This window comes from Scyliorhinus canicula, chromosome 17, assembly GCF_902713615.1.
Source record: "Scyliorhinus canicula chromosome 17, sScyCan1.1, whole genome shotgun sequence".
Classification (NCBI taxonomy): Eukaryota; Metazoa; Chordata; class Chondrichthyes; order Carcharhiniformes; family Scyliorhinidae; genus Scyliorhinus; species Scyliorhinus canicula.
The window spans coordinates 39,678,525-39,694,152 of NC_052162.1; the positions used below are offsets into that span (position 1 = coordinate 39,678,525).

At 42.1% G+C, this 15,628-nt stretch overlaps 1 protein-coding gene across 4 annotated transcripts in view; it reads right to left on the reverse strand.

Annotated features, from left to right (window-relative positions):
- Window positions 1-6,953: 6,953 nt before the first annotated feature.
- Window positions 6,954-15,628, reverse strand: part of smarca1 (SWI/SNF related, matrix associated, actin dependent regulator of chromatin, subfamily a, member 1) — a 105,360-nt gene continuing 96,685 nt past the window's right edge. For all 4 annotated transcript variants that reach the window (XM_038774574.1, XM_038774573.1, XM_038774571.1 and 1 more), the window contains 2 exons: window positions 11,846-11,956; window positions 6,954-7,468 (listed from right to left, as the gene is read on the reverse strand). In XM_038774574.1, the coding sequence (XP_038630502.1) occupies window positions 7,397-7,468; window positions 11,846-11,956 (183 nt within the window). In that variant the 3' untranslated portion in view covers window positions 6,954-7,396. The remainder of the gene's footprint in view (window positions 7,469-11,845; window positions 11,957-15,628) is intronic.

Sequence of the window (15,628 nt, forward strand, 5' to 3'; positions counted from 1 at the left end):
ATAAAGCTGAGGGAACGGTTGTTGGAAATCAGAGCTGTCTTTGGAATAAACAGTTAAGATTTGCCAGGCTCACAAACGTTTTCTTGTGGCGTTTTCTTGGAAGAAAGCACTCTGGTTGCTGCCCTTTTTCCAAAAAGCCAAGAATGTTCCAGCAGCTCCTCACACACCAACAAACAGATTAGAAATCAGGACAAAGTATTTCAGTGTAAAAGACATGGTGAAAGGCAAAGATTTGGCGGTGTCAAGAGTTTGGCAAATTTTGTTCCAGATGCAAAGAAAAAAAATCACTTTGCTCAGAATTGTTACTCAAAGCTCAATCCCAGATCAGTCAGCACAGTGGCAGAGACAATCTCCAGTGATGAAACATCATTGTTTGTTGGAGTAATAACAGAGAAGAATAATATTTTGGAGACACCAAAAAATTCTCCAGCATTTAAAAAAATGCAAACTGATGCTCCATTTAAAATAAATGCTGTTGTTGGGGACAAATGGCTGCTACCACTTAAAATGAATGGCACAGTGGTCCAATTGAAGTTAGACACTGGTGCCAAAGCCAATTTAATCGGAATTTTAAAAATCTAAAAATTCAGCCCCATTAGAAGAAATCACAAAATACCTCTGAGATATTCTAATGCTTCAAGGATTAAATGTTATAATGCTTGTGACCTGTGTGTGCTGGTGAAGAACAGTTTATTCTGTCCCATTCTGTATTGTATCTGAGGGCTTGGATTTATTACTGGTGATCAGTCCTGTGAAGAATTAGGTCTAGTGCAGTTGGTATATATAATCTACAAAGGATAGGATCCACACTCCAATGATTCTGAGAACATTATCAGCAAATTCAGCAATATGTTCACTGATTTTAGTGTACTACCATTAACCAAGGAGATACAATTTAAAGAAGATGCATTATCTAAAGCACCAATACAAACTATTTGTGTTGAAATTGCTGAAAATGTAGATCTGTATGTCAATTTCATTTCTACCCTACCACCCATACCAGATACAAAACCACAAGTTATCAAGTAGAAGAACCTACCAATGGGGTAAATTCCATAGTATGTGTGAAACAAAAAATGGTGATGCTGGTATAGGCATGGGTCCAAAAGATTTGAACAAAAAAACTGTACATATTGTCAATCATTACAGAAAGCAGTGGGCAGCCAATCTGATCCATATCTTGCAAAATTACGTTACAAAGTGTTACCATTGTCACGTGATAGATCGTCAGCAGAGTTACTCATGAATAGAAGGATGTGTACCACACTTCCATACTTGGAAAAGGGGAAGAATGCAGTAGGACTGCAGCAAATGCAAAACATTAAAGGAAAAAAGCAGTTCTATGATAGTGTCTAGAACTTTACCACCTCTGAGTAGTGATGAAACTGTGAGATTAGACGATTCAGGCAATTGGACAAGAAAAGCCATTGAAGAAGTAGTACCTCATTCCTACAATGTACAGACAGAAGAAGGGATAGTTTTAAGAAGAAATTGTTATGCATGGGTTGGTTTTAAGAGGAAATCGTCATGTGCACTTGTAAACCAAGGAAGAATTTCACAACAATGTGATGGATGACAAATCTATGTCAGAATCAATGTCAGCTGCAGTGTCAGCTGGTTTAGCAGTTCCTGAGTATGAGATAGTTATGGAGAACATTGAATCTACAAGTTCTGAGCAGCAAGGTCAAACTTTGAGAAGACAAACCAGAGTCAGAAGAAAACCTGTTCGACTCAATTTGTAGATTTCAACTATTTGTACATACTATGCTTGCTATTCTTCTATATATATATTTGTTAAACTGGTTTTAAAGCTAAAAAAAAATAATACTGTGAGACTCACAGGCTCATATCACATGTAAATATACTGATGATAATGTATTAATTTATTCAAAGGAAAGGGGATGTAGTGATATCATGGTTGTGTTATAATTCACCGACTCACCACTAGAAGCCTCACTAGTATATAAGTGAATGTTAGAATCAGGTGATCACAGAGTGACTGGAGAGCAGGGGAGAGGTTGCTTGTGCATGATCATACTATTATTCATCTGTTGTTTTGTATATAGTTGACCCACAGTTAATGTTTAGCTACAAGTGTTCTTGTAATATAATCAGGCCATCCAACATGAACAGTGCACAATTCATTCCCCCTCATCCCATTTACAAAAGATGGTGTAAGTCTCTTGGTGGGTAGTACAGATAATCCCAGGCAGGATTCGTCAACTTGCTGGAGGGCCTTCTGCCAGCCTGAAGATATATTGTGGCCTGCCTCTCCTCCACGGCTACCAGCAAACAGCTGAAAGTCCCTCCTGTAAATCTAGGATCTGGTCCCCTAGTTGCCATCCTCCTGGCTTAAATAAGAGCAAGTGCTGTGGAGCCGTTTAGATGCAACATCTCCTTCATTGATTAGCTCAAATAACCCCGAGGCAGGTGAATCAGACACTTCACGCCTCAGGCACGACAGTTTTCACGTGGAGGAAAAAGAAATTCAAATTGCCTGAAAATTGCGATCCGGATTGCACCGCTGGTGCTGACAGGAATTGCATTGATTTTCTCCCCCAAAATGACACTTTGTAATTTTTCCAGAAAGTACTGCCCATTGAGCTCCCCCCCGGTCTTGTAGTTGGTGCTCAGTTGCTTTTCAGCACCCTGGCCTGCTCCAACACAACCTCACCCTTCCCCCACATGGCCAACCATCCCTGGCTGCTCAATTGCTCCGATTAGCATATTCTGCTCTCACTTTATCCTACTCTTCATCACTTAATGCCAGCATTAACAATCCCTTGTCCACATCTCCTTTGCCCCGACCAATCCCGGTTCTTCCATTCTGCCCCACCTACTTTCGAACAATATAGTTCTGCACAGGTCTACCTCGCTTCAGTTCTGAACAGGAGTTTGTTTAGTTGTTTTCTTGCAATTTTGAGATATGTTCATCAGTGCAAAAAGCAGGTTGGAATTGCCAAGTTCGGAGTTGAGACGACATTTAATCACAAGTTTTAAAAATACTTTTTATTGGTTTTGATATCTTTTGTACCCATAGACTGCATCTTTAATATGCCATTGAACGTTCAATTTTTACCGGTTTCATTGCTTGAAACGTGAACATCACAATTTGCCTTCCAGACAGCTGCTATATAATGGGAGACGATTCATGTACATCACAGACCTGTAGATTACTATGAATGTCAGGCTCCCTCTCGAATATACAATTGAAATGTTTATTGATGCCAGCTATGATTGATATATATATTTTTAGATAAACTTACTATTCTGTTGATTTTCATACAATTTATAAGAGTTTGCTGTATAAATTATTTCAAAATCAAATCATGTAGCCACTCACACTCACTGATTGACACTTAATTGAAAATTCGAAGGATTGCAAACTTAATCGGATGCTCTGAATTGCATTACAGTACTGGCTACTACTGTCATTTTTTTGTTGATGAAGAGATTTACATTTAGATTGTGTTTACACAAAGAATATTGGAAAATGCTGCATCAATTGTTGCACAATCTATGCCAGCAAATTCTGCCCAGAACGGTGGCAAATATTCAACCCATCATTCTAAATATGCAACGACTGTTGATACTGTCATTACCTGTCCAAAATGTTATATTGAAAACATGATCATGAGAGACAAAGGAGTTTCCTTAATGGCTCACCAGTAAGTTATGCATTTGGGAAGGTTTCAGATTCCATATGCAGTGTGTGTGTGCACAGGGGGTAGCTAAATTTTCATAATGATAATCTTTGCTGGGCAGTAGGACTACAGGGAGGAATCGGGGCACATTTCCCAGGCCTTATTGTTCTGAAGCAATCTCTGCTGGAAGCTGAAAGTGGAGAATAGTAGCAGATCGCTTCATGTCTGTATTGCCCAATTGGGTCTGAATGTGATTCTGACACTGACTCATTCATTGTACATAGGTTACCATCAGCATTACAATGGAAAACTCATGACTTCACTGCCCCTTAGGAAGGATGAATAAAATATAGCTATCAAGGGTTGAGACTGAACAAATGGAGGCATCAGAACACATGGCAGCAGCTCGCACCCAGAGTATAATACATCCTCAAAATAAACCTCATGATCACCTTCATCCACGTATAACTTTGCCAACTCCGAAAAGCATTTCTCAAGGTTTGCACCTGGGACACGTTAGTGCAGCATCACCAACGTGCTGTCTGTAAATGTTTTGAACTAGATTTCCAGGCAGAAGCTATTATGCATTATTGTATTCAGTTGGTTATGAGGAGATTCAGTGTTACCAGTTTTGCTACTGATGGTCAGCACAATCTTAGTTCATAGAATTTAGTGCAGAAGGGGTCTGCACCGGCTCTTGGAAAGAGCACCCTACCCAAGCCCACAACCTCACCCTATCCCCATAACCCAGTAACCCCACCCAACACTAAGGGCAATTTTGGTCACTCAGGGCAATTTAGCATGGCCAGGCCACCTAACCTGAACATCTTTGGACTGTGGGAGGAAACAGGAGCACCCGGAGGAAACCCACGCACACACGGGGAGAACATGCAGACTGCGCACAGAGAGTAACCCAAGCCGAGAATCGAACCTGGGACCCTTGAGCTGTGAAGCAATTGTGCTAACCACTGTGCTACCGTGCTGCCCTCAATGAGTTACTACCATTTACATGTGGAACTAAAGTTTTTTCCTCTCTCTTCCCCCCCCCCCCCCCCCCCCCCCATTGAAAATTACTCCCCACACTTTCAGTTTCCCCTCTTCCTTGCCTCCGGTTTTCCCTCTTCTTGCAACTTTTCTCACAACAGCTGCTGGTAAAATGGCAAATGTGATGTTACCGTTTATTGCAAAAGAAAGAGTATAAAGTTGGAGAATTGTTGTTGCAATTATATAGGGTGTTGGTGAGACCACATCTGGAGCATTGTGTCCAGTTTGGTCTCCTTATTTGAGGAAGGACCTGGTGGTATTGGAGGCAGTACAGAGGAGGTTCACCGGACTGGTTCCAGGGATGAAAGGGTTGACGTATGAGAAGAGATTAAACAGTTAGGGCTTATACTCACTGGAATTTAGAAGGATGAGAGGGGATCGGATCAAAACTAAATGGGATTGATAAAGTAAATGTAGACCAAATGTTCCACCTTGTGGGGAAATCTAAAATGAGAGGTCACTGATATAGGTTGAGCGATTTAGAACTGAGATGAGGAGGAACTACTTCTTGCAGAAGTTGTAAATTTGTGGAACTCGCTGCCCCATAGTCCGGTGGAATTGAAGTCATTAAATTGTTTCAAGAAAGAGATGATATATTTTTGATTTTTAAAAAATGGGTTAAAGGAATATGGGCAAGAAGTGGGGATGAGACCAGGAAGAGATCATCAGGCATGATCTGATTGAATGGCAGAACAGCCTGGAAGGGTTGAATTTCCAACTTCTGCTCCTAATTTGTTTTGTTTTTTTTATTGATCGGACATCGCAGGCTGTGCCAGCATTTATTGCCCATCCCTAATTGCCCTTGAGGGGACAATTAAGAGTCAACTAGATTGCTGTGATTCTGGAGTCATATGTAGGCTAAACCAGCCTAAGGACGAAAGATTTCCTTCTCTAAAGGACATTAGAACATAGAACATCCAGTGCAGGAGGCCATTCGGCCCATTGAGTCTGTACCGACCCACCCAAGCCCTCACTTCCACCCTATCCCCGTAACCCAATAACCCCTCCTAACCTTTTTGGTCACTAAGGGCAATTTATCATGGCCAGTCCACCTAACCTGCACGTCTTTGGAGGAAACCGCAGCACCCGGAGGGTGCCCATGCAGACACGGGGAGAACGTGCAGACTTCGCACAGACAGTGCCCCAGTGGGGAATCAAACCTGGGACCTTGGCGCTGTGAAGCCACAGTGCTATCCACTTGTGCTACCGTGCTGTCCTATTAGTGAACCAGACGAGTTTTACAACTCGGTGGGTTTCATGGTCACCATTAGACATTTAATTCCAGATTTTTATTGAATTCAAATTTCACCATCTGCAGGGGCGGGACTTGAACCTGGGTCCCCAGAGCATTACTCTGGGCCTCTGGTTTACTAGTCCAGTGACAATAGCACTATGCCACTGCCTCCCCTAAAGCCACAACTGCAACAAATGTACCAGGTTTAGAATCAAACCCTCCTACAATAGTGTCCAGGTAACTGGCCTAGCAATTGAGAGCCAGTTCAGACACTATTTTCATTCAAGATAAATACATATGAAAATGAAATGAAAATCACTTATTGTCACGAGTAGGCTTCAATGAAATTACTGTGAAAAGCCCCTAGTCGCCACATTCCGGCGCCTGTCCGGGGAGGCTGATAAGGGAATCGAACCGTGCTGCTGGCCTGCTTTAAAAGCCAGCGATTTAGCTCAGTAAGCTAAACCAGCCCCTATGCAGTCAAGAGCAAAACAATATTGTGATGCAGAAATGTTGTGTTCAGGGTAATGACTTGGTCAGCACCATTCTCTTACTATTGCAGAGAATGTTGGATGAGGAACTTTGTAGCCAACATTACTATTTCTCATTTGGTCTCAACACCAACATAGATTTGCACAAAGCTACAGCTAGCAGAAGTGCTTCTCAAGGTACTGTAGGCGGTACTGATACGGACGCGAACAGCAGTTTCGGAGACCAGAGTGGATCACAGCCATGGGCAAAAGAGGCTTATATGAACCTAGAAGTACTGATGCCTTACAGTTGGCCACATATACTGGCAAGGAACGTTAATCCACCGGTACATTCTTTCTGGTACAGCAACTGGCCAGGTGAGAAAGGAGCTGTTGCCTAAACAAACTGAACAAAAAAGTTAAACTCAAATAAAACTCTCAAACACATACATGTGCTAAAAAGATAAAAAATACACAAACCTTATAGAGGCTGTGATTTTTTTTCCTCCAATATTTCATTAGTTTACATGTGAAACTGTTAAACACACTAAACGGGAAACATCCAAGAGACAAGTTATTTTATTAAAAAAGGAATCTTTTGGTAAACTGGCTCAGAGGTCCTGACAAATGCCTCACTGAATACTTCAAACTCAAATCTGCTCCAATACCCACTCAATAAAAGAGGATCTTCCGGTTTCACTTTTATAAACAGCAAACATATTAAAATACATGCAAGGTGTAAACCATACAAATACAAGTAGATCACTGTACATACAATTGAAGGACATAAAATACTGGAATGGAATAGATTTAAAGATAGCAGAATACTAAAGAAAACCTACATTCTCAGGTGCAAACGTGTCTTCCAAAGGCATTTATTATTCCATAAAATGTATTATACTGCATCAACTGAATATTTTTCTAATGAATATATAACTGAGCAACGGATGCAAAATTAAACTATAGTGTTAACCAGGATGCAGTCTTCAATTGAGCAAGAGACTTCAATTCTTCATTTTCTTCCAATCTTTTCGTCCGGCCGTTTCCGGAGTGGATTCTGCCCTTCTCTTCTGTGCCTAACAGTAAATAAATAATTAAGATACAGATAGAAAACAATCTAAAATAAAAGCAGAAAATACTGCAAGTGCACAAAGCCACAGGCACCTGAAAGAGAAGACAGATCAAAGTGCTAGTTGGAGGGCCTTTGATCTAACAAAGTGTCTACTCAAAACATTAACCTGTCTTTTTTTCTTTCAGATGCCGACTGACCAACTGTTAACAGCGGAATTTCAATCTAATAATTGCTTTAATTCGTTAAACTTCACACTTAGAGCATTTTAATCCTCGTGCGCCCTGCTGTCATAGGAAACAGAATTTCATCTCCCTCAACGGCAACAACAGAGTAAATAGACAACTTGACTACATCAGTCATAGCTTGAAGGGCAAACTCCCTTTTAATTGTTGCCATTTTTATGCATATATTAGAAACAGTAGTTCCAGCCTGTTGAGTAATGGCACTATCAGGTGTAGCAGTAATCTATTCAGTCAAACAACCTCCGGGTACTATTCCAAGTTTTACATATTTCTTAGCTGCATCAGGAGCTTTGGGGGCAGCAACCGATTTTGGCACTCTGGGCTGGGAAAGGGAAGAAAAAGGCCCCACTCTACCCAGGGTTTCTGTGCCCAACTGCTGTCCAAGAATCCCGAACAGGACAACACACAGTTTGGACAGTATTGGACACAATCGATTGTGCAGCCCTCATAGTTAATATAGTCCACTGGTATTCAGTGGCTGGGAAGACAATACCAAGAGGAGTTACTTGGATTCAATTTCAGTGGGTTGGCACCAAATGGAGGAAAGCATTCCGGTAAAGGTTGAATGCAGCTCCGAAGAGTTACGTATAAAGCAGGGGGACAAATTTTGAAAGCTCTCACAATCAAATTATTACTTTAATTTCCTAAAGGTCAAAAAGATATCATCCATTTTCAAATATTTTCTCCCCCACTTATTTATCTTCGAGTGAATGCTAACAAGCCAGCTGGGAGATACAAGTAAACCAGATGGTGCGGAGAAACGTAAAGTAATGCTGGAAGAAATACAATCATTAAAAGGTGCTACAACCGAACATCGGGAACCCTTTTGTCTTCACAACATAATCTCACTTCTGCTGCTGCAAAACTAGCCTTTCCATGTTGGTGCACAAACTAAAAGTGGTTAATACAAAAAGAAAAAGTAGAAATAGATGTTTACTGCCAGAAGCAGAGATTTTGTTCCTCTGATGAAATCTATATTAGAAAATGCAGGAGAGAAGGCAATTTATGCAGCTCTGCTCTTGAAGTGTCTTTCATGGAAGTGTTCCCCTCAATCATTTACCAAACTCCTGAGGCAGACAATGAGAATAAATACTTCACAGAGATGCCGGACATCTGTCTCCATCCTACAGGAGTTCAAAAAGTACTTATTGTTCTAGGTTCATTTGTTTTTTATAATCCCGGAAAACCTAATTAAAATGTTGCGCAGAAAAGTGCAACGTTTTTCAAAATGATCCACTTAAAATATCTTCTTTTGATTTTTTAAATACAAACACTCATTTAGGCTTGCTCATTCATGTAAAAGGATGAAATCCTTGCTTTTCTACATTGAAATCAGTGGAAACAAAATGGCAAATCTGGTTTTGTTAATATTATTACCAGCATGAATTTCCCTCCCTTCATATCCCGATGACCGCCAACGTTGGAACAATTTTGATGTGAACTTCTGTGTTCATTCAAATGAAGAACGTTAGTCAAATGAAATATTTTCCATTTTGAGCATTCAATCGGGTCAATTTTCACTATCTTTGCAGACCATTAACATGGTGACTTCATGATGAGGCTGATAGTCTCACACAGGAATATGAGTAGGCCATTTAGCCTGTTCCGTCATTCAATGAGATCCTGGCGAATCTGTAGCCTAACTATATATATATATATATAAAAAACACCTTTATCCCACATCCCATAATGCATTTGGCTAACAACAATCTATCAATCTCAGATTTAAAATTAACTGATCGAGCATCAATTACCGATTCGGTGGAAGGTTTCAAATTTTTGCCTCCCTTTGTATGAAGAAGTGTTTCCAAATTTCACTCATGAAAAGTCTGGCTCGATCTTTTAGACCGTGTCCCCCTGGCTGAAGTAGTTCCTATCAATCTACCCTATCGGTTTCCTTTAATAGATTGAAAACTTAATCAAGTTGCTGCTGAATTTTCTAAATTTCAGGAAATACACCTGTAGTTTGTGTAATCTCTCCTCGCAGCTTAACCCTTGGAAACCAGTAAATCTATACTGATCTCTCTTCAAGGCCAACATATTTTTCCTGAATATTGGTGTACAGAACCGCTCCCAGAACTCCAAGTGTAGTTTAGCCAGATCCTTGTATTACTGAAGCATGACTTCTACCCATTTGTACACTATTCTTCTAGATATAAAGGCCAGTATTCCATTAACCTTCTTGATTCCTTTCTGTACCTGTTCATAGCATTTTAACGATCCACATACCTGGACCTCCAAATCTTTTTCAATCTCATGTATTTCAAGCTGTTCGCCATTTTTAAAGGACCCTGTTCTATCTTTTTTATGCCCACAGTGGATGACCTTACATATGCCAATACTGCGATCATCGGAGATTCAGCAGCTCCATTTAAAAGGGGCCTACCACCTGCATGCCTGCCTGTTTCAGATGACAGGTCTCTTTTCAGCTTGGAAATCGGAGTCCTACAATGTAATTAGGACCCTAACTGCCATTTCTCGAGTGTTCAGAATGTATACCTTCCATCACGGGCAAGGAAACTGAAGAGGCCTGCCAAAAGAAAGGTGTCACAAAGCCATGGATAAGATATAGAAGAGAGTAACTATGCTGATGCTAGTTACAGAAAGAGGGGGCTTAATTTAAGCCTCACCAGGACGAACAGGAGTTAAAAATAGCCCTATTGGCCTGTAGGTTGGTTCCCTGGCTCCATCCTGTCCCCAGGCCATTCTGGTGTTGGCAGGATGGGAGATGGCAGAGCTAGCTGCCAGCACGTCATGGGTAGCTGACACTTTTCGTTAAGGGCCAGTTAAGGTCAATGAAAGATCATCTCGGCATAACATCTCGTCAGCTCACTGGATCCCTTAGCTTTGGGGCCTGGTGGCCTTCCAGTGGCAGACCCCAGACACCCAACACGGATTCCACTGGCTCATGCTGGTGGTTTGGCTGAAAAACCCATTTTCTAATAATTGGAGAGAGGACTTACTTTCAATTACTTACGTACATTCCCTTACCTTCCAGCCTGCTGCTGTTTTGAAGCAGAAAGATATCTGATTGCGCCCCCCCAGCTTTAACAGACTGCCCAGCACCCTTTACTGGATAGTGAGCCTGCCCTCCCGTTATTAATTGGTTGCCCCACGGAAAATCACAATGAATGACTGTTTCCACACACAGCAAAAGTGTCTGACTCACATTTCAGTCTGTCGGTGGGGTTCAGAAACGGAAACTCTTGCCCTGAGACTCTGAGAAGGCTATGAGGAGGTCTGATAAATGTGCTGAAAATTATGAGGTGGTTTGATAAGCTAAATTAGTAAAGGATAACCCCATTAGTCATTGGGACTGGTTTAACTCACTTGAGCTAAATAGCTGGTTTTTAAAGCAGACCAACAGCATGGTTCGATTCCCATACCAGCCTCCCCGGACAGGCGCCGGAATGTGGCGACTAGGGACTTTTCACAGTAACTTCATTGAAGCCTACTCATGACAATAAGCGATTTTCATTTCATTGTCTTTCCAACTAGAGGGTACAGATTTAAGATTATTAGCACAAGAACCATTTTTTTTCCTCATGCAGGGTACAGCTGGGATGCCTCACCAGAAATAGTGTGGAAGCAGGAACAATCGAAAAAAATTCATGGCCAGTAGAAGGTTTTTACAGAGAGCTGGCCACACTATAATGGCTGAGTGGCATCTTTGTGTGCTGTAACGTTCCATTATTCTAATGCTCCAAATGGGCTAGAACTCAGAAAAACACCCCTTACTACAGAAGGATAGTTTCTCATTTCCAATACTAGTTATCTTTCGTGACCTCGCCGAGATTAGAAAGGTGGGTATCCACGTCAGGATTTGTATTGCGGCAACTAGAAACCAGTTGAGATTCTCCAAAGTGACTCCATGCGGAGCACATACCACAAGATATAGGAACACAATTAGGCCGCTCGGCCCATCAAGTCTGCTCCAGAAGAATTTCTTCAATCATGTAGGCTGATTCAACACTAGGTTGCAGAGGTGTTCAATCACGCAGGTAAGATATGTGTTTTAGCAAGTATAGTGCTCCCTCTTCTAGCGGTTTCCCCGCATATTGGGTTAAAATTAGAGCTTCTTGCCTAAACTACTCATGCCTCTTTTTCCAGTTTCGCTCATAGAATAGAATTTCAAATACCGTTCCAGCTTTAGGGCCTCGCCGTTTCTTCTCAGCGCGTTCCTTTTCTTCAAGTTCCGAGTTTTCTTTCTCTATCAATGATATCAATGTGTTGCAGCGCCTCTGGAGTTCCTGATATGAAAAACAATATGAAGGAACAAAAATATCAGTACCGAAGCCCTGGAGAGACAAACCTCACCTGAAACATATAAAATTCTTAAAGCGTTTGATAGGGTAGATGCTGTGTGGAATTTTCGAGAACGAGGGATCAGAGTCTCCAAATAAGAGGTCAGCCTCCTTCAGTGCTATAAACTTTCTATGTTTCAAACTACATTGTGCAACAGGGACTATAAACATGACAACCATTTATTATAAAATCCCAGAAGCAGTTACGAGATAAATGCCCTTTCTATTGGCTTAATGGGTTTAACTAAAGCTTTTTACTCATATGTAAAAAGCAAGAGGGTGGCCAGGAAAAAGATTGGACCACTTAAGGACAGTGGGAGGGAATCTATGTGTTGAGCCAGAGGAAATGGGTGAGGTACTAAATGAATACTTTGCATCAGTTTCACTAAAGAAAGGAATTTTATGGAAGAAGATTTTTGGGTAGGGTGTGTGGACAGTCTGGATCATGTTAACATCGAAAAGGAGGAGGTATTGGGTCTTTTAAAAGATACTAAGGGGGACAAGTCTCTTGGGCCAGATGGGATTTATCCCAGAATATGGAGGGAAGCAAGGGAGGAAATTGATGGGGCCTTGACTGACATCTTTGTATCCTCAATGGCTACAGGTGACATCCCAGAGGACTGTAGAATAGCTAATGTGGTACCGCTGTTTAAGGAAGGTAGCAGGGTTAACCCTGGAAACTATAGGCCAGTGAGCCTCATGTCGGTAATAAGTAAATTATTGGAGGGAGTTCTCAGGGACAGGATTTACACCCATTTGGAAACAAATGGACTCATAAGCGATAGCATGATTTTGTAAAGGGGACATCGTGCCTCACTAACTTGATCGAGTTTTTTGAGGAGGTAACAAAGATGATTGATGAGGGGAGGGCAGTGGATGTTGTTTACATGGACTTCAGTAAAACCTTTGACAAGGTGCCTCATGGCAAACTGCTACACAAAAGGTGAAGTCACATGGGATGAGGTGGTAATATGGATACAGAACTGGCTCGGTCACAGGGGCAAAGGGTAGCAGTAGAAGGGTGGTAGAAGGGCGTTTTTTCTGAATAGAAGGCTGCGACTTGTGGTGTTCCACAGGAATCTATGCTTGGGTCTCTGTTGTTTGTCGTGTACATAAACGATTTGGAGGAAAATGTAGCCGGTCTGATTAGTAAGCTCGCCGATGACACCAAGGTTGGTGAAGTAGCAGATAAGTGTTGAGGATTGTCAGAAGATACAGCAGGACATAGATTGGAGACTTGGGCAGAGAAATCGCAAATGGAGTTTAATCCGTACAAACGTGAGGTAATGCATTTTGGTAGGTCTAACATAGAGGGGAAATATACCATAAATGGTAAAACTCTTAGGAATATAGAGTCAGAGGGATCTGGGCGTGCAGGTCTATAGATCTTTGAAGGTGGCATCACAAGTGGACATGGTATTCAAGAAAGCATGTGGAATGCTTGCCTCATTGGACGGGGTATCGGGTATAAAAACTGGCAAGTCATGCTCCAGTTGTATAGAACCTTGGTATGGCTGGAATATTGAGCATAATTTGGTTAGCACAGTAGCATAGTGGTTAGCACAGTGGCTTCAAGGTCCCAGGTTCGATTCCCGGCTTGGGTCATTGTCTGTGCGGAGTCTGCACGTTCTCCCCGTGTGTGCGTGGGTTTCCTCCGGGTGCTCCGGTTTCCTCCCACAGTCCAAAGATGTGCAGGTTAGGTGGATTGGCCATGATAAATTGCCCTTCGTGCCCAAAAAGGTTAGGTGGGGTTACTGAGTTACAGGGATAAATGGGGATAGGGCGGAGGTGTGGGGCTTAAGTAGGGCGCTCTTTCCAAGGGCCGGTGCAGACTCGATGAGCTGAATGGCCTCCTTCTGCACTGTAATTTCTATGACTCTAATTCTGGTTGCCATACTACCAGAAGGATGTGGAAGCTTTGGAGAGGGTGCAGAGATTTACCAGGATGCTGCCTGGTCTGGAGGGTGTTAGCTTGTGTAGAGGCCGAATAGACTCGGACTGTTTTCATTAGAAAGACGGAGGTTGCGGAGTGACCTGATAGAGGTTTACAAGATTATGAGAGGCAAGGATAGAGTGGATGGGCAGGCACTTTTTCCCAGGGTGAAGGGGTCAGTCACCAAGGGGCATAGGTTTAAGGTCCTTGGAGCAAAATTTAGAGGAGATGTGCGAGGCAGGGTTTTTTTTTTTTTTTTTACAGAGGGTGGTGAGTGCCTGGAACACATTGCCAGGGGAGGTTGTGGAAGCAGGTACATTAACGGCGTTCAAAAGGCATCTTGACAAACACATAGGATGGGTATAGAGGGATACGGCACAAGGACGTGCTGAGGGTTTTGGCAAAGGTTGGCATCATGATCGGTGCAGGCTTGGAGGGCCGAAGGGCCTGTTCCTGTGCTATATTGTTTTTTATTCTTAATGAGCAGCTTAACGTGCCTTTCTCAAAAACTGTTATTACCCAAATTAAAGCTATCCTTTTGGAAAATGCAACTGTGTTACATCTTGACCAGTTAAGCGTTAAATTTATTTAGAACTTTTATTTGTAACCTGCTGTGTTTCAAAGCAAATTTATTACAATTAATCACACGGAAAAAGATTTCTCTGAAGATTACAGTCATGTTTAAAATTACAGTCCAAAGATGTACAGGTTACGTGGGTTGACCATGCTAAACTCCCCCTCAGTGTCCAAAAGGTTTGGTGGGGTTCCTGGGATATGGTGGAGGCATGGGCTTAAGTAGGGTGATGTTTCCAAGGGCCAGTGCAGACTCAATGGGCTGAATGGCCTCCTTCTGCACTGTAAATTCTATGATTCTACTTTAAGCAACTCAAAGCCACCGTTCTTGGAAAATCTTTCCATGTTAAAGGAACTTTAGAACACACGCAACTGTTCCGGAGCTGCGACTTTCCCAATTTAACAGCCATTAAGTGGGCTTTGTACCTCACTCAGTCGTATGCAGATCATAAATATGAATGCAACTGTCATATTTGATTATACTAATTACACTAATTTGGAATACGAAAACAGAAAATACTGACAATCTCAACAGGTCTGACAGCATCTGTGGTGAGGGAAGGGAACTAACGTTTCGAGTCCGGATAACTCGTTGTCAAAGCAATTTATAATTCTCCCCCAAAACAACTACCATTTTGATATTTAGGGTTGAACTAAGATAATATGATCTTTCCAAAACTTTTGGAGGGATGCCAGTTAATGGGGGTTTCAATCTGGAAGACCCACTGTCAAACACTTCCGGGATACCTAACAACACATTGTATTATATATAGCATCTTTGACATAGAAAAACATCCCAAAATTCTTCACAGATTTGTTTCGAAAAATGGAGGATTAAATGTAGAGTGAAGTTCTCTCTTCCCAATTCCGACATTAATTAGACCCAACCTCAAAAGAGCACTCTTTAAAGAGCTTCTGTGACATTTGGGCCGGGATTCTCCCCTACCCGGCGGGGCGAGGGGTCCAGGCGTACCGGAGTGACGTGAACTACTCCGGCGTCGGGCCTCCCCAAAGGTGCGGAATTCTCCCGCTCCGCCAATTGGCGCCCCGCCGACCGGAGTCGGGGCTGGCCGAAAGGCCTTCGCCGGTTGGCGCGAGTCCGCGCATGCGCC